The following is a 19,956-nucleotide window of genomic DNA, read 5'->3' on the forward strand; positions in this document are numbered from 1 at the left end:
TTCCCCAAGTAATGTCTATAAACTATGTCAGTGCGGAAGAGCTATAGGTTTCAAGACGTACTATACTCCTGAAAATGTCACATTTTGAAAATGCAGTCATTTAACACTGGACAATTTGGAAAGCAACCTCTTTTAAGAGGTAGTTTGTAAATGAAGTACTAAGGAGACAAGGATGCTTTCCAGGAAGCAGACAGGATGTTTCCAGAATCTCATTAAGGTGGAGAGGGTATAGCCTCAGGTTAGAAATTGGCAGCTAAGGTGACCGGCTTGTGTTAATGGCACCCAATTATCTGTAGGCAAACCTAAACAAAGAACTTTCTGCAAAGTTGGGAATGGGGCCTTGGACTACAGGGATCCCACTTTGACATCATTCCCTATTAGTTTTAACAAGAACATAAGATAAACACAAAAAATAATTGAAAGGCTAATTTTTAAAACAGTACAATGTTCTCCTCTTAAAGATTATTAGGACATCTTAAAATTAACTACCGAATACAGGTATGAACAAGGAAACGTTAAGAAACATGTCACAATCCCAGTATTTTTGACACTACTTTTTAGTTCCAACTCCCAGTACACATTAATTGTATGAATTCAATTTTTTTTAAAATTCAGAACCTGTATCTTTAAGGCTGGTAGAAACAAAAATAAAATACAAACAAGTTGTTATTAACATAATAGTTGCAGTTATTAACTGCAAGAATATAGTAAAAAGGAGTCATACTAAATGTTCTTGCAATAGAATTATCCCAGTCATTTTAGCGAATTCTGGCAAGAAATGATAAATTTGTTTCTTATTAGAAGTACCTAAAGAATTCCCAAGATTGATCAGTTGTACTGCAATTAAAACAGCAAGTTTATTCAAAAGAGCCCTTACCTTCTTATTTTCCTAAAAGATTTGCCATTTACAGGTTAGCTACTATTTTCAGAGCAGTTGTTCAAACCAGGGTTCTTGCTGTAAATTCACATCTTAGCTTTATATATAGTAAACACTCATTTTCCCTTTCCAGTGGATTATGTAGTGTTGAAGCTAAAACACCTGCATAAAAGCAACAATTTAAAATCCTTCATGTAAATCTTGGTTCTTAATTCTCTTCTACCTCATTTTTATTTTCTTGTATTATTTGTTCTTCCTCCTCATCACCAAAAGTCTGTTCCTGCATGGTGGTAAAGGAGAGAGATCTAGCAGCCACTTCTGCAGCAAGACCGGCAGTGAAGGTAAAATCCGGTGACCGCTGGAGCCGTGCCAGTCTCTGCTTAATGGAGGGCTGAAAGAAGTCCCTGGCAGTTGGATGGGCAGTGGACAGGCTACCTACATCTGCCTGCTGACATTCCTCTTCACTCTCACACTGGTAACACACTCTTTCTTCAGCTCCTTGGAGGAAGACGTCATTTGCAGAATTGTCTTTATTTTTACTATCTAGAGGGTTTTCAGATAAGTACTCAGTCCTACTACTTATTTCATTGTCAGCTGTGGAGGGTTTACTATTTTCCTCTTCAGTATCATTTTTACCAACTGTCCCCATATCTGAATCCACTGATGGTTCTGAATTACTTATGGGTTCCACTGGGTCTACAGGAGACAAGGATTTCAACACAGCTTCAAAGGAAAAAAAAAAAAAAGAAAGAAAGAAAGAAAGAAAAAAAGAAAGAAAAATAATAACTAAGGACCCAGCATTGATTTAAACTTTAATTTAAACTTCCAGTAGTTTTTTCTTATAAATAAATAAAAGCTAAATAAAACTTTCTAGTAAAATCTATGTAAATTTATAAATCCAGAGAACTTTATAAGAGATAGAATGCCTAAGAAATGAAATGGGATGGGGTTTTGATGAACACCTCACACGTTCTCTTATTCAAAATATTAAAGCAGTGGTTCTCAAAGTGTGGTCCCCAAACCAAGAGCATCAGTTGTAACCACCAGCTTATTTGATAGAAGTGCAAATTTTCTGGGCCCCACCCAGACCTACTGAAGGGGACACTGTGAGTGGGGACCAGCTGTGTTGACAAGCCCTACACTTGACTCCAATGCACACTACAGTTTGAGAACCATCTTATGAAAGAATAAGCAGCATGATTTTTACCGATAATGTGTCAGTTAAAAGGTCTAAAGTCATCCAGATAGTAATCATCTCTTCAGCACATATATATTTACAAGTTAAAACAGCATGGAAAAAAAAAAATGCACACAATTCAACTTACTTGCCAACCACCTAACAAGACCCTGATGAAAGTAAAGCCATAACTTCGACACATTTTGTAATGTCACAGAAAAATAGAAAACAAAATAAAATCTGTATTCAAAATCAACTATTGTACAAAGCATAATACATAAATATTATATCCATACGGCAGAAGTTGTCCTTTCAAGGAAAATGAAGTTTTATTTAGCCCCTCTTGATGTTAGTAGGCAGTGGGTTGCTTGCTAGGCAGTCTCTCCTCCCAGTATGAGGGGTTAGTACAATACAATATATTAGGAAGCATGACGGAAGAAAAAAAAGTGCTTCTTGAAGATCTGGCGTTTATTTAAAAAATAATTTGTAAAAGGAGTCCATTGCCAAGAAACAGATCCCTAAGCTGCAGTAACTCCACTAGGGAAGCAGCAACAACAGAAAAAATGGCCACAGCAGGTTCCAGTGTAGAATATCCCTCTCTAATTCCATTCGGACTTTACCCCTGTAGGCAGAGATGAAAACAACTCTGGAAGATGTACTGAAATTTTTCATGGAAAAAGCATTTTATGGTATCAGCAGCTTTTTACTTATTTTCACAAACAAAATCAGTATTACTGCCCTTTCAAATGTAAACTACCAGAAGCACATACCTGAAAAAAGACACACATTTCTTTCATTGTTATATCCTTGCCCGTATTGTCAAGAGGATAATTTTAAAGCTATATGGAAAAAATACTCAACAATAAAGATACAGGTTTATATACAAGGCTATTTTCAGTCTTCCCATACATTTTTAGTCGATAAATCTAGTTCTTAAAGAATGTAACATATATTAGACGTTGATTGATATCCCTGATTATTGCTAATTAAATAGGGCAATATAATCCGTACAAGTGGAGGGTCAAGTGTTAACCCTGCTGGAATGTAAGCCTCCAGGAGTACAGGGACTTTGTCTCTTGGTCTATGCACTAGGGATACAGCAGTAAACAGCGCCTCAGGAACTACTTGTTGAATGAATAATTTTCTGAAGGAACACTGTGGGGGATAATAAAGCCCCCACTGATAGAGGCTGTGATTTCATTAGAAAGACAAAAACATTGGATGCACAGAAAACAAGAGTGCCTAAGACACAATACTCTCAAATCTCTGATTCATGTACGCCCAACATATGAACAAACAGGTTGCAGGAACTCTATCTTTACTGCTGCTTCTGGGAAGTTCTTAATCCACTACATATGTTGCTGCTCAAGACTTCCTTCCAGTTCCCTCCAGTGCCCCTCTGGTGTGAAGCTCTACAGCGGTGAGAGAAGCAGCAGGGAGAAGAGGATTCGTGGATGAGCAACTGGTAGAAAGGACAGCTCAGTGGAGAAGACAGAATTCTTGGTATAAAGAGATCAGCATGCATGTTTTTCTTTTTTTTTTTTTTAAAGTAAACTCCACCCCCAATGTGGGGCTTGAACTCATGACGCCAAGAACAAGAGTCGCATGTTCTACCAACTGAGCCAGCCAAGCGCCCCGGCATGAATATTTTTCATGAATAAAATCAATTAAGTTTGTGGAACCATCGTCTAATTAGATGAATATAACCAGAGGAGGATATCTGTATTAGAAAGAGTAGGAAATATAAAATGACGGACTCATATGACAGAGATGCTTGAAACCAGGAAGAAAGGGAGTTTAGATTTAATACAGTAGGAAAGGGAGAACAACTCTAGGTTTTAAAGCTAGACAGCCATTATCAATGTACTCTACTGTTTGAGAAAAATCTGGAGGGAGCCTGCAAGGATAGAAGCTAGCTTAGAAGCTATCTTTGAAGGATAGCTTAGAAGAAAAATGTATTGAAAACAGAAGTCAGCTGGGGCGCCAGGCTAGCTCAGTCAGTAGAGCATACGACTCTTGATCTTGAGGTCATGAGTTTGAGCCCCACATTGTGGGTAGAGTTTACATAATAAAAAAAAAAAAAAATGGAAGTCAGTTAAGAAACTATTACAATATATGAGCACAGTCTAATAAGGACCTGGGCTATAAAGGGGACCAATGGGAAGAGGAAGGATAAAATCAAGAAATGTGTAGCTGGACAAGGGAGAATGGTAGAGCTCCTAAGAGAAGAAAAGAGAAACCTGAGGAACTTTCCAGAAGTATAGGTAATCTATAAACTTCTAGTGAGAAAGAGAACGGGAAAAGAAGGCAGTTGATTCTGAGGCTCCACATAAGTACTCCATAAAAGGGGAATCCCACTCTCCCTACTTAGAAATCTACAGAAGTTAATTCTCAACTAGGAATTAATTTGATAGTGTCAAATATTAAGCTTCCTCTCATTCCTTCCCTCACCTCCCATGAAATCCAACTCAAAAAAAAGAAGAGTGGAAAACTTACAGGAGTTTAATGCTAATCGTCAGTATTGTCAATATCCAAACATGGAGACAGTGTGCACAAAAGCACCTCCTCCTCTTCTCCCATCTACTAAAGTGCTCAAATCAATTAAGTAACTTTAATGATGTAGCTAACTGGCCTAGGTCTTAATTCATTTGTTTCAATGATGAACACAGAGTTATTAATTTGGTGCTTCACTGAGGTATTTATAGTATCAACATAAAAGAGAACAGAGTTTAGAATCTCAAATTCACTAAATTTGAAAACACTAATTTATTCAACTTACTGCCAGTTCCAAATAAAGTTTAGTAAAACAGCAAATATGTGATGAAAAAGTATGATTTCATATTCCCAATTTGATTATATACCTACTCTTTTATTGATCATATTGATCTGTGTTTGGAAGAAAAAGTACTATACTTGCTGACAGATCCCTAAAATTAAATCTGTAAGAATTTTACAGCTAAAACAAGATTCATAGTTCAAGAAAAAAGAATCCCCTACATTAAAATAACTTTTTTGTTCTGAAGTCAGTGCTTACCGTGATCACTAAATAGAAGTTGCTTCCACTTGTGTCTTTCTGCCTCTGATGCTTTAAATCCCAGCACAGATTTTAATTCTTGGAGGACCCTCTTGGATTCTTCATGCTCACGCTTCTGTCTCTCTCTGTCTTCTTGAGACAAGTAATAAAAATCATCCTTTCTGAAATCACTGTCCATATCTATATCATCTACATAAGCTTCTAATTCCTGAAAATGAATATAAGAAAAAGCACTTCAAGCAGACAATTTTCTAGTAGAATTCATGAACTTATACCTACCCATCTCCAAGATTAAAAAATGAAGACACTTGGCACAGGTCACTAAAGCAAAAGTGGGCAAACAGAGCAAACATATTATTATAGATAAATTGAAGTCTTAAAAAAACTTCACAGTTGATACTAAAAGGGACTGTGGATAAGAAAGTTTAAGAACTTCAATCATTATTTTTCTGCTCTGATACCATTCTATAGATCTAGACAAGATTAGTTATTAGCTCTGCAAAACCAATCAAAATTAGAAGGGCTGGTGGTTTGGGGAGGTGGTCAGGTATGTTAAGTCTTCTTGTGGTAGATATTTGTGGTTCTTTCTGACTTCCCAGGAACAGACTAGGATCCTTGCTTATCCAGCCTCCTTGCAGTTACGGGTCAGGCAAATGACTTGGGACCCTCTAATCAGATGTACATGGATCACATCTGACCCAGAAGTTTATTTCAAGGGAAGCAGGCATCTTAAGGAATTCATTCTGGTAAGAATGGTGGCAGATCATGTTTCTAGAGGTAGAGGTTCTAAAGGGAGTTTTTATTATTCAGCAATGATAGAGCAATATCTGCAACCAGTGACTGGGCAGTGATGTTGCTGGAAAGGGAACAATTCCTTTGGGTGATTTTGGCCATTTACACCAGCCTGGTTCAAACCTATGTGGTCCTCAGAAATATTCTTTCAGTCACGTACTGTTTTTTCAAACAAAATTTTTGTTTGTTGGGGCTCCTGGTGGCTCAGTCAGTTAAGCGTCCGACTCTTGGTTTCAGCGCAGGTCATGGTCTCCGGGTGGTGAGATGGAGCTCTACGTCAAGCTCTGTACTCAGTGGGGAGTCTGCTTGGGATTCTCTCTGTCCCTCTGTCCCTCCCCCTACTTGCGTACTCTCTCTCTCTCTTTCTCTAATAAAATAAAATCTTAAAAAAGAAATCTGTTTGTTAAAGGAAACGGAATTGGTCTCCTTTTGCAATTAAGAACTGAGTAGACAGTATGACCAAAGGAAAAGAAGTTTTCCTAAGGATAAGCAGAAGAAATCTTTGTCAGTGTCTAATGAAATCATTGAAAAATTGTTTCTTTAGAGTGAGGTACAGTGTACATGCTGCCAAATGCACAAATCTCAACGTGTGCAGGATTTTCACACATGTATACAGACCGGTAACCACTCGTCCCATTTCCAGCATCCCAGAAGGTACCTTTGCCAATGCACGGATTTTTAATGTGTTTAATCACTTTTAAGTGTCTAAGAAATAGTAAGATATAAATAACATGTAAATTTGCTGGTAGATTCTGTGCATTGAATTCAAGGCATTAAGAACAAATGATGTGATGTCAGTTCAGTACATTGTGTTGTAATTTTGAAGCTCATCACAAACATAAATTTAACAACTTAGTGAATAATTATCTACGCCACTTACAGAGAAAGCAGGTAACCTTTATATGTGAAACTCTTCTTTAGGGGGAAAAAAAGCAATTTTCACTGTTACCTGCTCCTCGGGGATTGGATCTTTGTCTGCAATGTGTAGAGCAGGCTGCGTCAGAGGCGCCACAGTACAACGGGGATTCTCACACACTATTTCAGGCTTGCCTTAAAAAGCAACAGACCATGTGGAAACGAGTGAACATCTAATTAAAAAACATTCTTAGTACTAATATTTTGCCAGTTTCATAGTCCAACTTGTTCTGATTATAACTTTTAATTTATAAAAAAAATTAAGGATGTTAAAGTTAACAGTAACAGCAGCAGATTTACAATTTAAGTTAAACTCTTGGAGGAGTAACTTGTTTTTCTCTCCCTTCTTCATCTCACCATAGTATCTGGCACACAACAGGTACTCAATTTTTGTTCATGGCACAGGAACATTCTCAAGAAAGACCACCACTCTTCCCCACAAAAAATAAACTTCAATCTTGCACTTCCCTTATATTATTTCTACTCTCAGAAGTTGGAATTGGAAATGAGTTTCACAAGGAATAGTTTGAAGAGATCACCCAGGTGTGAACTTTAATTACTTAATACTGGTGTTTAGTTTCTAATCACCGGGTTATTTAGTCTCATGTCCAGCTCTCTACCTTTCATCATTATCTCTCTACTTAAAAAGAAATAGGGTTTAAGCATCTAGATTTTTACCTTTCAAGAGTAATGATAGATAACTGGTTGGGACCAGGGTTGGGGGGAGACTCGTGGCTGTCAAGGGCTGGTGTGGACAAAGCAAGCTGGACTGGGATGGGAAAGACTCTCAGTAGGTGTGAGTCAGCAGCAGTGTGGCTTAGGGGACAGCCCATATTGTCAGGCAATTGCTTACACAGAGGGATTGAATAAATAAGTAAACATTGAAGATAACGAGAGCCGAGTTTCTCATAATCAGAAACGGGAGGTACAAATAGGGAGAAGGACAGAAAGAACTATGTAGTATTGGGACTGAATTGAAGGTATTGGTGTGAACCCATGGTATATAACATACATGGACAGACGCTGGGAATTGGTAAAAACAGTAACACCCCAGTGGCTATGAGCATACTTAGGATACTTAGCACCCACATGCTGGTTTCTAAATACCATTTTTCCATTAAAAGGATTGAGGGCTTCTTGGACACATGGCTGATGTTAGGGCTCAGGGCAAGGAAAGTATGAAGATGTAAAGAAGTGATCAAAGAAAGAATGATGGTGGCACAAACCACCCTGAATGGGTCACCTCTGGTTAAACTTTGGACAATTTGAGCAACAAAATAATAATATAATACTAACAAATTATGATCCACAGAATAAAACAAGAATCCATATATCCATATTGATATAAATAAGTGGAAAAGGGGGCTATCTGTCTCACAATAGAATGCTGACTAATAAGTGTAAAAAGAAAAGTGGAATTAGAAAATTACCATTTGGCAACAATCACAATACCTAATTCAAGCAAGAACTACTAACCGGGTGGATGCTAAAACTAGTGGGTGAAAACATTTTAAGCTATTTGATTTTACTTACTTAGAAAATTCACTCTTTTTGGTATCTAATTTTATGAGGTTAGACAAATTAGAGTCATATAACCACCACAACCAAGATATAGATACAACCAAGATACAGAACAGCTCCATCACCTCAAAACACTTACTTATGCTGCCTCTTTATAACCTATTCCTCCCTCCATATCCAACTCCTAGAAACCACTGGTATGTCTGCTGTTCCTATTAAATTATACTGTTTTAAGAATGTCATTTCAATGGAATCATAAGACTATGCAGTATTTGAGTCTGGCTTCTTTTGATTAACACAATGCATTAGAGATTCTTCCATCTTAATGATGTATCAGTAGTTTCTTTCTTTCTTATTGCTGAGTAGTATTCCATGTGGATGGATATAACAGTTTATCTACTCATCAGCTGAAGGACACTTGGACTGCTTCTAGTTGGTAGTGATTACGAATAAAGCCAATATAAACATTTGTTTACAGGTTTTCAAGTGAACATTACATTTTTATATCTCTTGAGTAAATATCTGAAATGATACTAGCGGGACATATGGAACATATACGCTTAATAGTGGCAAAAAACTTAATATAACCTCAGGGTTTTTTTTTTTAATAAAATGCTTATCGTGAAACACGAGAAAGGCTAAAGTAGAATAAAGAACATAAAAGCTAAATGCCATGTGTGATCTGGATCTGGGCATATAAAATTACTGTTGGATCAATCAGTGAAATTAGAATGGGATCTGTGGATTAGAGAGCAATATTGTACCAGTGCTCATCCTGATTTTGATGTATATTGTAGGTATGTAGGAGAATGTCCATTTTCAAAAATGCAAACAGAAGATTTTAGGGGAAATAGGGTCTCATGTCTGCATCTTACTCTCAAATCGTTCAGAATAATATTGCCAAAAGAATTTATAGACAGATACACAGAGAGGTAAGGCAAATGTGGTAAAATGTCAAGTGAGGAATATGGGTAAAGAAGGGTACTTTGAACTATTCTTATGATATTTCTGTAGTTTTGAAATAACCTAAAAAGAGCTAACACCTACTAAAACACCTGCTTCTTAAAAAAAATCATACAAACATTTTATTCAAAGTTACACAGCCATGGCCACTATGAGCAATTTAGTGAGGAAAGTTTGCAAATGACTTATATCTTAATTTGTACCATTATCACTTATAAGCAAAAGCCACATATGCAGAACATCATGGCTTATCACCTGCCCAGTGTTTTGGAGACAGTTTTAACAATCATGTGTAAGTGACTAAAATTCAACATCTCAGAGTATGCTAAGGGGAGGAATAAATGGGATGCATCTCTAAACACCTAGTCGTCTTCTGAGTGTTTTCATTTAAAGAAAATGTACTCAAGAAACTAATATTACACTGTATGTTAACTAACTGGAATTAAATAAAAACTTGAAAAAAAGCCACCCCCAAAAGCCTTAAAAAAAAGAAAAAGCTCTAGACTTAAGTCATATCAAAAAGTTAAACATGCATAAATGTTTGCATATATTAAAAATCCTTGGCAAATTTACCCTTTGAAGAAAAAAATTACTCGCCATTTACATTTTAGATGTAAACGATCTATTGGTGATGTATCCGTGATTAGCATGTTAACATTTCCTTTGAAGAAAGTTAACTTTCACTATATAAAGACTTATTCAGCTTCTTAAACACATTAAAGTATTACAGATCTAGCTGTAAATAAAACAATGACTAACAGGGTGATAAAGCATTCATCATCTTTGGCAGCAATACAATTTCTACATAAATCTGATTATCATAAAGGTCCAAGGGATAAACATGGTATTGGATTGTAGCACAAATTTAAAAATCAATATGCCAAATATTTACAATGATTTAGTGAAATGTACTAGTAAAAACTAATATAAAATCTGGGTCAAATGAAAATGGTTTTGTGGAAAATTTCAAGATTGCCCTTTTGCCCAGCAATACAAGGCATTCCGATGTCACCATTACATAATGGCACTTAACACATTTTAGACCCTTAGTAACAAATACACAGTGCTGCCCTATTATAGCGCTGGTATACTATTCGTGAACGCCTGACGTAGTCTACCTTACAAGCAAGACTCAATTTCTGGCCTATAGCTATCAAACTCATTATTACACTAACTGGAAAAGAGTTTCTCTGGAAGTTCTAGTAATGGAATAAGACTTTTTAAAATCTACCCCTTCATTAAGTTTTTTAAAAAGGAGGTATAGGATTCAGAGAACTTTCAAATCATATTCATTTATTGTTTACAAAATAAGAGCCAGACTTTATATTCAGTGCCAATTTGTATGTTTAAGTTCAACTTTTCTTTTAGTAAACTAAGAAGTTTTGTCAAGTCACTTACATCATAGAGATAAGAAACCTACCTAACAAAATCTTACTGGAGGACAGTAAGCATGTCTGATAAATGTGTATGAAGGAAAGCTCTTATTGGTACCTTTTATATCTGTGTTTCTTCGGAGCAGTCGGTCCACTTGAGAAATGGCCTCTTCCCAACAATTGTTGCTTGCCTGAACATGGGGCTGAATCAACTTCAACTTCTGTTCTAGGATTTGATAAGATTCTGATACTAGTTCTTGTGTTTCTTTAGTACAAACAAGCTTTTCAAGTTCATCTTCAAGAATTATTACCCTAAGTAGTAAAGAAAAACAGAAACAGATTTCTAAAATATTAAATAGAAAATTTATAATTCATAAGGCTTATTTAAGAAATAAGCTTATAAAATGAAAAGAGTTCTGGAGATGGAAAGTGGTGATGGTTGCACAACAAAGTATATGTACCTAATGCCCCTGAACTGTATGCCTAAAAATGGCTAAATGGTAAATTAATGTTAAGTGCATTTTACCACAATGTTTTCAAAAGCTTATAAAGGATATCACCTATTTATTCAACAATATTTCTTTTACATATATGAGGCATTTATGAACTGAAAGGATAAATTAAGCTCATTTCATACTTAATAGGAAACATAACTGAATCAGGGACATTAGGCATATATATGTAAATATAATATAATACCATAAAAAGTTCTAACATTTTATTTCCACTTTACAGATGAGCAATTGGGTCCAGAGAGTTCAAGAAACGTGCCCAGAGTTAGACAGCTGGTAGGCTCCACGTTCGGGCTGGATAGAAGCACAAAAGTGTAATACCACAGAAAGATAAAGACCGTGTTGTAAGAATTCAGAAGAGGAGAAAATTGCTACCAGCTATGGGTAAAGACAGGGAACAGCTAAGGAAGAGGTACTTTTGAGGAAGCACTGAAGGATGGATAAAATCTGAACACGTACAAAAGATGAGGAAGGTCATTCTAAATGGTACATGGGAAAAGGCATTTATGCAGTGTCTTTGGACTGAAAGAAAGGAATGAGAAATAAAGACAGAAAGGCAGACTATAATCAGGTTATAGCAAATCCTTTCAACAGAATGTTTTAGACAGACTGTAGTCCATGCTGCTACACTCTGAAACCAGTGAAGATTTTTGGTTAAGTGAGAAAGCAAATATATGCCTCAGAAACATTACTTTAGTAGTCAGCACTCTAGAGGCAGAGAGAAGAGTAGAAGGGTTAATGCTCTAGTGTACAAAACTGGGAAGAACAAAGGGGACAAGTGAGGAGGAGGAGTGAAACAAAACGAATGTTTAGATAACACTTAGTGAGAAGCGCTGCTATAGAGTAAATCAGATATGGCTTGTGACTGGTATACTCTGTTTGAAAGATGACATTTAGTACCATATATAGAATATGTCATTTTTAAACATCCTTCCCATGCATAATCCACAGTCTCTGCCAAGGTACAAAGCCCCTCTTTTTCATGTCCATCCAGTTTAGCCTCTTTCTCCCTGAGCCATCTTCCCTAACTCTAATGCATTCTATTAAGTCCTGTATAGTTCTGATTCTATTGCCAAAAATTAATTCTTTAGAGACTCTGGCTTTGCCCAATACAACCTTTCCACTAAAATGTTTTCTCTGACATATATCCAACCTTTGTTGTCCCCTCAAGTAGAGATTGCCTTATCTTCTGTAGTCCTTGTGGGAGATAGGACTGAGTCCAGTTAGCATTCATTCATCTGCTTTCTTAGAACAGCTGCTAGAGACCACTGGAACATCCCTGCCTCACAGTTTCTTAATTTCCCCCTATGCCCTAACCTTTATAGCTGCCTTTTATACCTCAGACATATGGGTAAAAACTGATTTTCTCAAAATGTCTTTCTCACCTTAATTTCTTATTCTTGTTCATCATATTCTTCCTTACTCCAGTGAACTAGCCCTTTGATTTTACTGAGACGTCAAATGTTTTTGACCTGTTTTTGTTGTTTGTTTGTTTTTATCTAACAAAACTGAGTCCTGACCTCCCCCTTCTACTTTTTGCCTGGTATCCAGGGTCAGGTACATTAACTACAATCTTATCAACTCATTAAATTCCCATGACCTTCCTGATTACCAACATAATATGAACCCAACCATTCATTTGATCCAGTCCTATACTACAAGTATCTGTTACAGAAAAATGTCACTGGAATGACTGGATGCTACATTTGACCAAGGCAGAGTACCAATAATACCATGCAAAGTAGGGGTGCCTGGGTGGCTCAGTTATTAAGCGTCTGCCTTCGGCTCGGGTCATGATCCCAGGGTCTTGGCATTGAGCCCCGCATCGGGCTCCCTGCTCAGCAGGAAGCCTGCTTCTCCCTCTCCCACTCCCCCTGCTTGTGTTCCTTCTCTCGCTTTGTCTCTCTGTCAAACAAATAAAATCTTTAAAAAATATATACCATGCAAAGTAGAAGATAAACAAATATAAACTATGGACCCTGCACTTTAATATTCAACTTGGGCCAAAAAGTTTGTCCTCTGGCTCAGAAAATGTCCAAATCTACTTTAATTTATTTTTAAAAATTGTAATATATTATTCTTCAACTATATATAATAATACCTCTTATAACTTACTGTTCCAGTGCTGACAGATCTTTTTCTCAGATTGCAGGGTCCAGTTTAAGAGCCCTACTTAAAGAGCGTTAAAAAAAGCTCAATCTTTGTAAACATCTCCATTTTAGCTCTCAAACAGAATGAACACCTGCTTTTGTCCTTTCTAGGTTTTCTGTTGAAATCAGACAAAGTGAAAACTATAAATGATTCCCCCAAATTATAGTACCTACAAATCATTCTTTCTCTGCTACATTCATAGTTATAAACCATTCTTCATGCTGCATGTCTCAATTTTGCTTCTTTCTAGCTAGGATATAAGCCAACAACCACAATGGCACAAGAATGAAGCTTGCTAATCATGGGGACATTTTCTTATTTGGCTTCTAAACTTACTCATTCAGTAATGCTTTCAGATGGAGCTGCAAGCTGCGTACTGCTGTGTGAACGTTATTCAGTTCTCTTGACTTCTGTTGAGTTTTGGATAAACGCTGGGGTACTGACTGGTGCTGAGTTTCAAAATACCGATAAAACTCATAGCTGCGCTTAAGCTCTTCCAAGCAGGCAGAATGAGCATGAGGTAGACCTTGAGTCACATCAGATAAAATACGATGAGGCAAAAGTGCTGGAGTAAGTAAGGGCCCAGGAGGTGAATTAGCTGTAGAAAGTAATAGGGCTAACCGTCTGAAGAACTCTGAACTCTGTGCCACCCAGAGTTGAAACAAAACCTAAAAAGAAAAAGGGACTACATCAATTAAAAAAAAAAAAAGGTCAAAATTCAAAACAAACTACAAATTTGTTCATCTTAACTTCTGGTTAAATTTCTTACTTTATCCTAAGTAATGAATATAGCTGAGCTTGAACTAATCCTGAAGATTAGCCAAGAATGTTAGATCAAATTATGTAGTCATGGCATGTGAGAACTCCTAATACGAATATAGCACGTAATACCGGTATATACTTTAGAACAGTTCTATCCCAGAAAAAAAGTGTTGATAACGAGATACATCTATTAGAAGTGAATATTCCTTGATGAATTACTTAAAAATTTTACACAAAGTAGAAAAGAAGACAGTAGGAATAATGGACCTATAGAAGTCTAAAGAAATGAGTCAGTGATGCATCCAGAATTTATCGTTCAAAATTATACCATTATTTTGGCCTAGGAAATAGCTAAGAAATAACATAAAAATCAGTCCAGAGTAGGGGATGTCTGGCACGAGAAACTGCAAAACCCATTCTTGAGAGGTACACCCTGAATCAACAAAGGATTTCTCCAGATGTAGTCCTGTTCAACATGAGGACATGAGGACAACATCCCACAAATAAACAAATACATGAGGAAGCAATCTAATATGAGTAAGAGCAGACAACAAAAAGATAATTTTTCACAACAATGAAAGAGGACATTACTTAGATCGCTTTATTAAATGAACTTTAAGTTATACAAATGATGAATTAAGATAATTTAATATAAACCTCTCTTACTATTAACTTATTTTTTTAAACTGAGGTAGGTCAAATTTCTAAACTGCTGAAGACACACTGTCTAGGAATTCTTGAATTTATATAAACAGCTTACCTCGCAAGTCTTATTATTTAACCATTAAAATTTGTGACCACAATGATTTTCTTTACGGTCCTTTATTTGATCATTCAGCATATTCTTGAGCACCTGGATATGCCAGGCACTGTTCTAGGTGCTGGTAATACAACAGACAACAAAAATGAAAAAAAAAAAAATCCCTTTCTTGATGGAACTTACATTCAGTTGGCAGGGGGAGCAAAAGATTCTAACAAGTAAGATAGTTTCTTGGCTGATGAACTATGGGAAAAAATACAACAGAGAAGGGGAATAGCGAATGTGTGTTTATGTATGTATACATGGGGGGAGGAAAAGGGAGAGAGAGGCAGAAGGAGGGAAAGATGGGATGGCCAGGAAGGTCTCTAAAAGTGTCATCTGGGGGTGCGTGGGTGGCTCAGTCGGTTAAGCGTCTGCCTTCAGCTCAGGTCATGATCCCAGGGTCCTGGGACCGAGCCCCGCATCGGGCTCCCTGCTCGGCGGGAAGCCCGCTTCTCCCTCTCGCACTCCCCCTGCTTGTGTTCCCTCTCTCGCTGTGTCTCTCTCTGTCAAATAAATAAATAAAATCTTTAAAAAAAAAAAAGTGTCATCTGAAGGAACTGAGCCATGGGACTATCATCAGGGAAAAGAGTCACAGGGAGCAGTAGATTCACGTACAAAGTCCTGTAGTCAGACTATATAGTACTTGGGACATGTGAAGAAGAGCAAGGTCAGGGTGGCTGGGTACAATAAGTAAGGGACAGCATGGTAAGCAATGAAGTCCCTGAAATAACTGGCTTTTACTCTAAGAAAAGTGGGGAGCCACTGAAGGGTTCTAAGCAGAAGAGTTATATGATCTCAGTTATGCTCCAGTCAGAAGGATACTACAATAATCCAGGTGGGAGTTAATGGTAGCTTGTACCCCAGTGGTTAGTGGTTAAGAGGTGAGCAGTAGTGAGACTCTGGATATACCATGTAACTAGAACCAAAAGAATCTCTTGATGGATTGTTTATGAGAGAAAAAGTGTTACCAAAGATGATTCCAGAGTTTTGGGTCACAGCAACTGAAAGAATCAAGTCGGCACAGCTTATCACCACTTTTAAAAAGACTATTGAATCATTGCCATATTCTCCAGTTAAACCAAAACTAAGAAATATGCATTTTTTCCCATTTGTTGTTTGGATAGGGAAGTGGCTCTGGATGACAGGATAACCATAGCTTATGGGCAAATAGGAAATTTTGATTTAAAGCATTTTCACAGAATGTGGATTTATTTTTTAAAGCAGGAAACATACTATTTTATAATGATGAAAAAACTAGTTAAAAATTTGAACAAAGAAAAAGAGAGACAAGGACTTTATACTAAATATTTTATATACATCCCCCTCAGGGCACAATGAGGAGGTAGCTTTTCTTTCCAAAGGTGCAGCACTTGCTAAGTTTTCCTGAGAGGAGATATGTGAACAATAAAATCTAAATCCAAAGGATATTTTCTTTATAGGTCACAAAGAAAATTACAAAAGAAAACAAAGGTGCTGATTTATTTGTAAACCATCTTTCACAACATTTAAAAAAAATTAATTAGTGTTGCTCTTTAGAGACAGAAATTTCCTTTAAATTTAACTTGCTTTTAACTTAAAATTTAACTTAAAATTTCCTTTAAAATTTAACTCACAAAGTCCATTTTTAAATTCTTTATCTGGGTACAATGGCAACTATACAAGGTGGCAAAACATAGTTTTTGAATATTATAGAGGTTTTCAGTGGTTTATAAACTCTGTGGACTTCAAGATAAAGCTTCTTGCAGAGGCTGATACTCCTGGTAATAATACAATCATTGAGTTTGGTTATAGATTACTTATGTGTCAAGATAAAGCAAAAGTCAAAGAACTATAGTCTGATTTATAAAACAACTTCGGTGAACAAAAAGGATTTAGCTACAACTAGCATCTTTTGCAGAAGTGCAATTACTGATTCAAAGCACATGATTTTTAAGGCTCCTTGTATGTCAAATTGCATTTTTTAAAAAAAACATTTTATTTATTTGAGAGAAAATGAGCATTAGTGGGGGGGGTGGAGGGAGAGGCAGAAGCAGACTCCCCACTGAGCATGGAGCCCAACATGGGGCTCAATCCCAGGACCCCGAGATCATGACCTGAGCTGAAATCAGACGCTTAACTGACTGAGCCACCCAGGCACCCCTATGTTAAATTGAATTCTGAACAACTTTAGGGAACCAAGGAAACCAATAAGAAAATTACTGCAGCAGCCTAGGTAAGAAATGATGAGGGCTAGAATGAAGATGGTAGACAGGGATATAGAATGGATGGGTTTAAACATTTTCCAGGTTAAACAGACACAAGAATCTACTGACAGACTGGATACAAGGGATAAAAAGACAGATAAGAAGGCTGGTATCCAGGTTTCTAGCTTAATAAGTTGCGTGCTGCCACTTATTGAAATGGGTTAGAAAGAGGGTAAGAATAAGTCAAGGCAAATTTCAAGTAATAGTAAAGGAAAAAAAAAAGCCCCCAAAGAATTAGAACATTTATGTGAATCTGAAAATTCTAAGGATGTAGAGACTGATGCAGTCTCAGAACTAACTGGATCTTGGTGTGTATGCTGTCAACTACACTTGCACTGGTTTTCATGGTATCAAGTAAAGTTTTGAAGATTAGAAACTAAAATATCTAAGTGGAGTTTGCTAAATACTGAAATAGAATCCAAAGACACTCAGATTGACTATTTAAAACCACTACCAGAATCTCACCAAACACATGGTTTTTGTAACTTGCTTTATTTTGTTTTTTTTATCTTACAATTTTTCTACCACTCGTTCCAAAGAATGTACCATAAATCATTATCAATCTTATTATTACTGAACTTTTGTTTCCAGTATTTGTTGTTGTAGGAATATCATGAACATACTGCGTATATTTTGATTACTCAGATAAATCTTTAAGCTTAAGATTACTGCAGAGTACATTCCTTTCTGAAGATTGGTATTAACTGCTAAAGTGAACTAATTTGTACTTTCATTATTAGTGTGAGGTCTCTCTGCTCATAGATAATGAATATTATCAACTTTCAATATCCTTGGCAAAATGTCTACTTACTACTAATGAGATTGAAAGCTTTATCATATTTATTGGCCATTTCTATTCCTTCCTTTGTGCAGCCAGTCCATGCACCTGATGTATCTTGTCTAGGTTTTACATACCTTAGTGCTCTTTATGTAGAGAGAATTATATCTACCTTTTTAAAAAAATCACTGCAATTTTTTTCATTTAGAAGTTTAATTCTTATATAGTCAAATATATCCTTTTATGCAGATCTTCCAAGGAAAGATATCGATCTTATAAGTTCTTTATCCAAGTTTGTTAAAACAAATAGTCATAAAATCACTCATATTGGTTTTCTATTAATGTAAATTCACTTATCTATAAACTCTGATTTAAGGCAAGAAATTCTTATAGTAAGAATTTTAAGTATTTTTGATATCAAAATTTAAGGATCTCCTCGTCCAATCTTTATGATGCTCTCAACTTTTAAAGATAGCTTCGCAAACATCAGGAAGGCTATTATAATGATGGTATTCAGCAAACAATAAAAAGGAACAGGTGGACCATTTACATTCATATAGCACAGGCACAATCCAAGTGCATCTATCTTTTGTTCAGCCCTTTCGTTACACAGATTACCTTCAAAGCAGGGAGGCTGAAACCATTTGTGAGGTTATGTGCTTCTTCTTCTGAAATATGCTCTTCACTAAGTCCCAGGCCCAGCTCCTTAAAAGGCACCACACAGATGTAGTTGGTTACATTGTCACTCTCAGAGTTCAGGGGGTAGGTTAAATTAGGTTAAGGCAATCAACAAAGCCTTTTCATTAAAAAGTATAAAGGGTACAGTGAAACCATCCAAAATTACCTTTACTAGTCTTTATTCTGAACTTTGACTGGAGGTGATGAATGTCCATTAAAAAAAACAACACAAAACCCATCTTAAAATTTTCTATATTGGGGCGCCTGGGTGGCTCAGTCGTTAAGCGTCTGCCTCCGGCTCAGGTCAGGATCCCAGGGTCCTGCTCAGCGGGAAGCCTGCTTCTCCCTCTCCCACTCCCCCTGCTTGTGTTCCCTCTCTCACTGTCTCTCTCTCTGTCAAATAAATAAATAAAATCTTTAAAAAAAAAAACTACTGTATTAACATACCTCAGGTATCTTACAGGATACTTGACTAAAGTATCTTTATATCTATCTAAAGAATTAAAAGTTCAATTCTTCACAAGTGCTAAAGTACTAACTTAGTTATTTTTGACAAGTACCTTTTGAACCTGTATTATGTACTTTATTGTATCATGGCTCAGTATACTACAGTAAAGACACCTCTCTTCCTCCCAGTGTGAACACTGCAGAACATCATTAGCACTAAGCCTGTTCTACCCCTGTAGTTCGACACAGACTATTGTTCTGGTTCTGCTTTCCTCTTCCTCATGGGCATCTATCAATTTACTATGTGATTTTTTTCCCCCCTTCAACAGTTTTTGTTTTGTTTTTTAATGTAAGGGGAGGGGGAGGCACAGAGGGAGAAAGAGATTCTTTAGTAGGCTCCAAGGCTCGACGCCCAGCATGGAGCCTGATGTGGGGCTTGATCTCACAATCCTGAGATCATGACCTGAGCCGAAATCAAGAGTCAGATGCTTAACTGACTGAGCCACCCAGGTACCCCACCTTCAACAGTTTTTGTAAAGAATTATACGCATACAATTCTTGATACTGAACTATTTTTATATTTCCAGCATACTCTTATCTAGTCATACATAGAACAATATTTTAATATAGTGCTATAGTAAATCTATAAATATTCTATTTAAGTATTTTGTATCTCCATCTGGTAGTTTGGTCTAGTTTTAATTCTTTGTAATTTGTGTTTTGGTACTGCAATTATAGAATCTTCATAAATAAAATGATGTAGGGGAGGCTTTCTAACCTGTTCTATGGTCTAAATAGTTTTTTGAAAAACTATAAAACCATCTGGACCTGATAGTTAAAATTTCTTTTATTCATTTAGTTTTTGAACATGTAATATATTCACAGGATTAAAAATTCGTATGGTATAAAAAATTCATAAGGTATTAAGAGG

General features: G+C 36.5%; 1 protein-coding gene across 4 annotated transcripts in view; it reads right to left on the reverse strand.

Moving 5' to 3' along the window:
• Nucleotides 1-301: 301 nt before the first annotated feature.
• The window catches only part of VEZT (vezatin, adherens junctions transmembrane protein), a 63,795-nt gene continuing 44,140 nt past the window's right edge, over nucleotides 302-19,956 (reverse strand). For all 4 annotated transcript variants that reach the window (XM_021687530.1, XM_044914736.1, XM_044914737.1 and 1 more), the window contains 6 exons: nucleotides 18,519-18,666; nucleotides 13,652-13,983; nucleotides 10,771-10,964; nucleotides 6,830-6,930; nucleotides 5,089-5,296; nucleotides 302-1,600 (listed from right to left, as the gene is read on the reverse strand). In XM_021687530.1, coding sequence (XP_021543205.1) covers nucleotides 1,086-1,600; nucleotides 5,089-5,296; nucleotides 6,830-6,930; nucleotides 10,771-10,964; nucleotides 13,652-13,983; nucleotides 18,519-18,666 — 1,498 coding nt within the window. In that variant the 3' untranslated portion in view covers nucleotides 302-1,085. The remainder of the gene's footprint in view (nucleotides 1,601-5,088; nucleotides 5,297-6,829; nucleotides 6,931-10,770; nucleotides 10,965-13,651; nucleotides 13,984-18,518; nucleotides 18,667-19,956) is intronic.

The sequence above is a fragment of the Neomonachus schauinslandi genome, chromosome 5 (assembly GCF_002201575.2).
Source record: "Neomonachus schauinslandi chromosome 5, ASM220157v2, whole genome shotgun sequence".
In the NCBI taxonomy this organism is placed as follows: domain Eukaryota; kingdom Metazoa; phylum Chordata; class Mammalia; order Carnivora; family Phocidae; genus Neomonachus; species Neomonachus schauinslandi.